At 35.8% G+C, this 7,390-nt stretch overlaps 1 protein-coding gene across 1 annotated transcript in view; it reads right to left on the bottom strand.

The window, feature by feature from the left end:
- Positions 1–1,326: 1,326 nt before the first annotated feature.
- LOC115890894 (cytochrome b5-like) overlaps positions 1,327–7,390 on the bottom strand; it is a 30,941-nt gene continuing 24,877 nt past the window's right edge. The window contains exons 2-4 of the mRNA XM_030911245.1: positions 3,128–3,256; positions 2,964–3,052; positions 1,327–1,520 (exon numbers count right to left, since the gene is read on the bottom strand). Coding sequence (XP_030767105.1) covers positions 1,481–1,520; positions 2,964–3,052; positions 3,128–3,256 — 258 coding nt within the window. The 3' untranslated portion in view covers positions 1,327–1,480. The remainder of the gene's footprint in view (positions 1,521–2,963; positions 3,053–3,127; positions 3,257–7,390) is intronic.

Genomic DNA, 7,390 nt, shown 5'->3' with positions numbered 1-7,390 from the left:
TTGGTACGCTAAATGTCGGTTCTGAGCCCACGAATGGCGAGCCTGCACCAGTTTTGGGGAGGGAATCAGCACGTTCATTTCCCTCAAGGCCGATATGTCCCGGTATCCATATTAGCGACACTTTGTTCCTATCACCTAATATATTGAGTAGTTTCTTACAATGAAGAATCGTCATAGACGTGCTTTTCGTTGCCTTTCAAGTGCTCTCAACGCGGCTAATATCCGAAAATATGCTTATTGTTTTCCCGGTGTATTGCTGTTCTACCAGCAGTTGCACACAGGTTTCAATAGCATATAGCTCAGCTTGAAAAATTGTGGTGTGTTTTCCAAGACTGTGGTAGATCTCAGTCTTTGGACTTCTGCAGTAAATTCCTGCGCCAGATCCTTTATCGTTTTTGGATCCGTCCGTGTAGCAACACATTTCCGTATGTAATATTTTGCCGTTTCTCGTCTTATCCCATTCGTTCCTATTCGGAAACAGGACGTTGTAGGTGCGCGTCAAGAGTTGGATTGATGGTGTGAGATCCGAGACCATTCCCAGAATCTCATCCGATTGTAGTTCGTCTACTAGTCGGTTTTGTATGAACATGATTGTTCCTTGGCTCTCTCGTGCCATATTTAGAAACCTATATGTAGCCCAACTCGCTTTTGACGGCGTAGAATGAAAGGCACCAGTCACCGCTAAGCATGCTTGTCGTTGTAATTTTGACAGTTTATTCTTTGCCGTTGTTTGGTTGGCTTTCTACCACCAGGCAACTGCGCCATACGTGATAATAGGTCTGATGGCTGTCGCGTATAGCCAGTACATATTTTCTACCACAAATTCGGCGGCATACCCATAGAGCATAGCAAGCCTTTTTGATATTTTTTCTAGATGGGAGGTCCAGCTAAGTTTTTTGTCCAGGTTTAATCCTAGTTACTTAACTTCTTCGGCAAATGGAATTGTCTCACCAAGAAGAGTGGGTGCTTTTGACCGTTCCTTAGAAGGGCATAAAAAATCCCATCTACTCCTGCTGTTTTATAAAGCTGAAAGCTGTCACTAGCCCATTTCAGTTTTTGTTCTGTTATTAGTACTAGTGGATTACTAAAGGATTGTGTTTAAGAGGCTTCAGATGATTTATATGAGATGCTTGTGTGCTACTTTTCCATATTTTTCTAGTTATTTTGAAATTAAAAAAAGGCGTCCATTATTCCAAAACATAACCTCACATTTATATTTTTAATTTCATTTAATCATTTATGTTAATTCGTTACTAAATTTTAGTATAGTAGCTGTAACTTTATATTTTATGGGTATAGTAGGTAATATTAAAGAACACTTTATGAATATTTAAACTTATAATCTTAATGGTAAGTTGCAGCAATAAATATGATTTAACAATTATTGTTTACAGTTTTCTGTAGGACTTCATCACAGTTGAAAAATTCCTCTATGGAATTTAAATTACACTTAGGAATTCTATACGTTAATCCTTTTGTTTCATCCGCATAATCCACAAGTGACAATTGAAATGCAGCTCCTAAAACAAAATAAACAGAAATATATTTTTTGTAATCTAGTATAAAAATAAATTACCTATAACTTATAATGCAATTAGATAGTTAATAAATAATAATAATAATATAATTTAAATCAACAGTTGTACAAAATTTATACAATTTGTTTACTAGTCAATTAACTCAAAATGGATAAAGTTTCCGAAAGCACATTTAAAAGACAACTGTTTTTTTGTAATATTGTGGAACTTCGTATACAGGGTGTTTTAAAAACACGTGTTTTTATCGGTTTTACTTTTGAAAGCCATCCCTTACTTGCCGATTGACGAACTGCACAATCATTGAACAAAAATTTGCTAGTATCGAAAATACCGACAAAACCGGGAAATTGCGGTTTGTTAGAGGCATTGCTATAGTCTATAAAATGAATAACTTTCAATTTTGACCGTTATTTTTTACCAACATGGCAAATATAAAATCCCTCTATCAAAAAAGTTACTGATATTCTTTTAATTGAGTGCCTAAACGAATCAGATAGGTAACTCTTTTTACTTTCGTGAAATAGAAAAGGAAAATTATAAAACAAGTGACAGTTCTTCCTCTTCTTGCAAAAATCAACACGATATGTCATAATTGTCAAAAGTAAAATGTCATCAGCTTTTGACATTTCTAAATATCAGACCAATGCCGTCTCTAATAGAACAGCCTCGGAGCGAGATTTATGACGTCACGCTAGTTAGATACTACGGATTAATAAATATGTTGTAGAATACATGGAAAACATAATTATTCCTCGTATTTTTGGTTTGCATTTTAAAAATAATAATAATAATACTTATATGTAACAATTTATATATAAAATTACAGCGATCTTTATTTCATAGCCATCGCTGACGCCTTTTTTCTGTGATATTGTATTATCTGCAAATATAATTTTTCGAACATTGATACTTGCAAAATATACATATAAATTTTGTGAATGCAAATAATAATACATCACTATTAGTAGATATTGAATGTTTTTTGTTAAATTTGATCGATTTTCAAACCCCAAAATTTAAAATATATTTTACATTTTACCCATTATCTTATGTACCTATTCATATTTGTATATTGTAAAACATTTACGAGGAATTTGTATAATTTGTATATTGTAAAACATTACGAGGAAGAATTGTGATTTCCATGTTTTCTACAACATATTTATTAATCCGTAGTATCTAACTAGCGTGACGTCGCAAATCTCGCTCCGAGGCTGTTCTATTAGAGACGGCATTGCGTCAGCATGGCCGCAAGTTGCTAACCTAATAAAATCAACACTAGAAAAGCCCGCGGGAACTGTCAAATTCAAAGTTATTCGTTTCACAGACTATACATTCCTGGTTCCGAATAATAGCCCCGGTTCAATAATTTGATATTATTTTCTTTAAAAATTTAAAAAATAGAACTAATTTGAAACACTATACCTGGTTTGTGGTTTTCCGTCTGGAGCATCCTTAACAGTAACTCCCGATTTTACTTCAGGCTTCTTCTTGGCTTTTCCTCTACGTTCCTCCTGCAAAGTAAATGTTTTTTTAGTTTTTTTTTTCTCTCTTTGCGAAAACAGGAAAGAAGAACGGAAGAGTCTTACCTCGACAATTTCGCGTATTTTGAAAGCCTTCAATTGTTTTTTCGCGTCCGAGGAATGTCCGAAATCGTCGAAACCCTTTGTGCAATCTAATCCGGCGAACTCGGTGATTAGATCGCCACCGCCAGGATGCTGCAAAAGAAATAAAATCAAATAAAAAAAAAACTTGTGAAAACTAGGTTAAAATGGGCTTTTCACACAACTCGTCCGTTAAAAGTTTCTAGAATCTCATTTAGATACGGAGATGAACGTTTTGGATTAAGATACATGATATTATATAAAACATATTTTGTGTCAATATTATATTTGTTTAAGTTTAACCATTCTTGAACTTAATGTTATGGAAACATTTTTCGGTTTTGCTGAATGTTTTAGAGGTGTGTAGTTCGTGAACGAACTAGTTCCAATGAACTATTCCGACCCCGGAATGAAAGGAACTAGTTCCTGGTTTCTCAAAGAACTACTTTCTCAGGAGCTATTCCGGGATCGAGACTGTGACCGATATAGAATGATATGCGACGGATCGGCTAGCGCGCGTAGTCCGATGGTAGGCAGGAGTGGGGAGTGCCAGCCGCACGTTATCGGATCCGTACCATCCGTACCTAGAGGAACTAAACTAAATAAAAGACTAGTTTACGTACGTACGAATCGGGCCAGCGCGATCGATGCTAGGCAAGAGTGGGGAGTGCCAGCCATATGCCGTATGTTATCGGATCCGGACCTAAAGGAACTAGACGTACTAAATAAGACTAGTTTACGTATGGATCAGCCAGCGCGATTGATGCCGTATGTTATCGGATCCGGACATAGAGGAACTATTAAAAGACTATTTCACGGGAATCTATTCAGTCGGCAGATCCGAGATATAATCCAAGGCGACGACGATGGATTCGGCCTAGTCTATTGTCACAGCCGGCGCGGCGTAATTACCACAGAAAATTGTCGTCGATACTGTTTTTGATTTTTAGTTTGTTTTTTAAATATTTTATGGGAATGTTTCACTTTAGGTTCCTAAAATTAAGAAATATCTTATAAAACGAAGTAGATATTCTGATTTTTTAGACAAAAACAAAAAGCTTGAAGTGAGGAAAAATGCAATTTTTCGTAAAATTTTTGTAATATTTGCTCTAATTGATTTATGATATAGTTTTTTAAACTCTGATTTGAGTTTCTTTTTTATATTTTTTATCTGCAATAAAACTTACCTATAAGGGAAATTAAAATAACTTTCGTTGCACATCATAATACGACCACCAGCAAACTCCATAAGATGACGCATGGTGTCATTAATGACGTGCAATGAAAGTTCTTCCAATTTCCCTATATAGGTTTTTAACATACACAAACATACATAATTTTAACATTCCTCCCAAGGAACTAGAATTCCCACCTCTAGCATGTTTTGTAACTTTATTTTTGTCTGTCTGTTAGAAAAGGTTCTATTTTACTTAGGAGCTCTGGCACGAAGGTACAGAATTAAATTATTCTGGGTGCCGGGTCACAGCGGCATCCAATGCAACGAAAAAGCCGACGAACTAGCTAGGCAAGGATCATCGGCATCCTATCTTGGTCCAGAGTCAGTACTGGGAATACCCAAATGTATGGCCCGCAGGGTACTAAAACTCTGGATCAGAGAAAAACAGAATGTCCACTGTAGAAATAGACAGGCGCACAGGCATAGCAAAGCCTTTCTCCAAGGACCTAGCTCCAACGAACTGTTAATGCTTAGCAGGAATAAAGTGCCGATTACAACAGGACACATGGCTGTCAATTGTTAGCTGAAAAACCTCAATCTGGATCAAGGAAGCGTTTGTTGCAGACAAAGATCCTGAAACAGTGGAGCACATAATATGTCACTGCGAGGCTCTGGATCGCAAACGACCCTTTTTATTTGGGAAAGCAAGACTAGAACCGGACTTATGCTCCCATACTATCAATCAGGGGCGGATACAGGATTTTATTTTAGGGGGGGCCCAAAATAAAAATTAATGTAAAATATGCTTTTTAGGGCACCATTTTTAACCCAAAAGCATAAGATTTAACCCAATTTACAGATTTTAGGGGGACCCCCCATGCCCCATGAGCCCCCCCTCTGTATCCGCCACTGCTATCAAGGGCCTGCATAAGTTGGTGCAGGGTACAGGAATAGGAAAATGGGTGCAGTCCTGTGGTGCAGACAGAAATGGGACAAACACAATAGGCCTCACAGGTCGCAGTAGAGACGTAAAATCATTTGCTCCTTATAAAGTCGTAAAAAAATAAAAATACAATAATATCCGTATTTAAATGCATCAAATTTTGACAAAAATGCAAAAATAGTATTATAAAGTCAATTAGTTTTAGTTATTAGTTAATAAGAATTTTGTTAAGTTGCAAAACCGTTACAGCAATTACAAGATATGTTGAACCCATATACCTGAGTATACGAGGCTTTGGGCCTTAAGCTAAACATCGATAAAACCAAAACCATGTCCACTCCCCCGGAATATCACAACTATGCTATACGGAGAATATAAAGAAGAACTATTGGAGTATGTAGCGAAATTACTTCGGCAGTTTGGTTTCAGAAAAGGCCAATATCGACTCTGAAATTGAGCACAGGCAATTAAAAGACAGGATTTTTGTACAATCATGACTTGAGCACAAAAACGAAATTTGCAGTGTACCGAGCAATAATAATCTCCACCATGTTATATGGAAGCGAAACCTGGGTGCCGCGATGCCGTACCGTTAACACATGAACGCATTAAATAAGTTGCAACAGAGACATCTTAGACAACTCTTAATAATCAAATGGCTCCACCATGTCTGAAATTTATTGGTCCTTGAAGAATCTAGCTGCGAAATCGTTGATTACTTAAGATGGGCTGGTCACGTATCCAGGATGCAAGAAAACCAAAAAGCCTACCAAAATCTCTTCTTTACGGTGAGTTTGTAAACGGTAAGAGGAAACCGGGTAGACAACTAGGGATATTTTCCATGAAAACTTAAAGGGGATGAGCATGCAGAATCAGTGCGAAGAAGTAGCGCACAATAAAACGGAATGGAGAATTGTAAACTCAGTTAACAGCGACAACCAAAAAGTAAAGAGGCAACAAAGCAATGCGATTTTTAAATGTCCGGAGTGCGGAAGAGAGATAACATCAAATATCGGGCTTTTCAGTCACAGAAAAGCTCATGAAAGAAAACGCTTTGCGTAACCATCTTCTGATGCGTGTCAAATACTCGTTTGCAGTGGTATAGTAGTATATGTTTCACCAATATAAAGTTTCTCACGTTCAAATTGTATCGTATATTGTATTTGAAGCCAATAAAAGCGGGTTAAAAAACGAAAATTATTATTTATTTTTCTAACTAACTAACAATTATTTTCCGAAAAATGCGAGTGCGAAAATAACAATATCTACGCTGTAACAAAATCGAGCATTATCCAGATTGCCCCAACGGCCATAAATACGTGAAAATATTTGCTTTTCATATTTTGTTATAAAACCAATAGTGTTGTTAACGAATAATATGTAAATATAAACAAAAACATCACACATTTTGTCAATAAGTAAATAAATAAACAACAAAGCATTGAAAATAAATTGTTTTTTTTTCAATAAATTTAATAAGTATGACTATAAAATTAATCGAAATTTAAAAAAGTTAAAAATGTTTCGTAATAAAAATATGTAAGTGAAAACAAATAATAGAGAGTGCCAGATAATTTTTACAAGACTACAGATAATAATTAAATTAATACTATAGGCTTGGTGCATTCTCCGCCGGTGCTGCCACCATCGGAGAATATCGTAAACAACCGGTATATAAGTATTTATACCCGGGTTTAAATAGCGAGTATACGAAAAAAAGTTTATATGATTATTCTAAAAGTGTTAGGAAGTTTCATTTTTGAAAATTCTAAAAAAATAAAAAAGTAAATATTTTGATATCTTCAGGAGGTCTAACTTGTGTTATATATTATTATTCAAGTTAATAAAACTTCTTAGATGAGTTCTACTGCGGTAGCAAGTATAGTTTTACGCACCGGTTTTGCTAGTGTGAAATTAAGTTATTTACAGTACAAGTGTGTTAATGAATATGATTACAACAACGAGTGTGAACGATTAGAACGACTCGGTCTACGACCTCGTCGTTCTAATCACACGAGTGTTGTAATCATGTTTAAACGCACGTGTCATGTACTACGTTTTATCTACAACCGAAAAATAAGAAAATGCTGTTTTAATTTTTGTTTATTAGTCGCCCACCTTTAACACC

The sequence above is a fragment of the Sitophilus oryzae genome, unplaced genomic scaffold (assembly GCF_002938485.1).
Source record: "Sitophilus oryzae breed Bouriz unplaced genomic scaffold, Soryzae_2.0 scaffold_937_pilon_pilon, whole genome shotgun sequence".
Lineage (NCBI taxonomy): Eukaryota > Metazoa > Arthropoda > Insecta > Coleoptera > Curculionidae > Sitophilus > Sitophilus oryzae.
The sequence above is the reverse complement of the archived record's forward strand: the minus strand, read 5'-3'. Positions and strand labels throughout refer to the sequence as shown.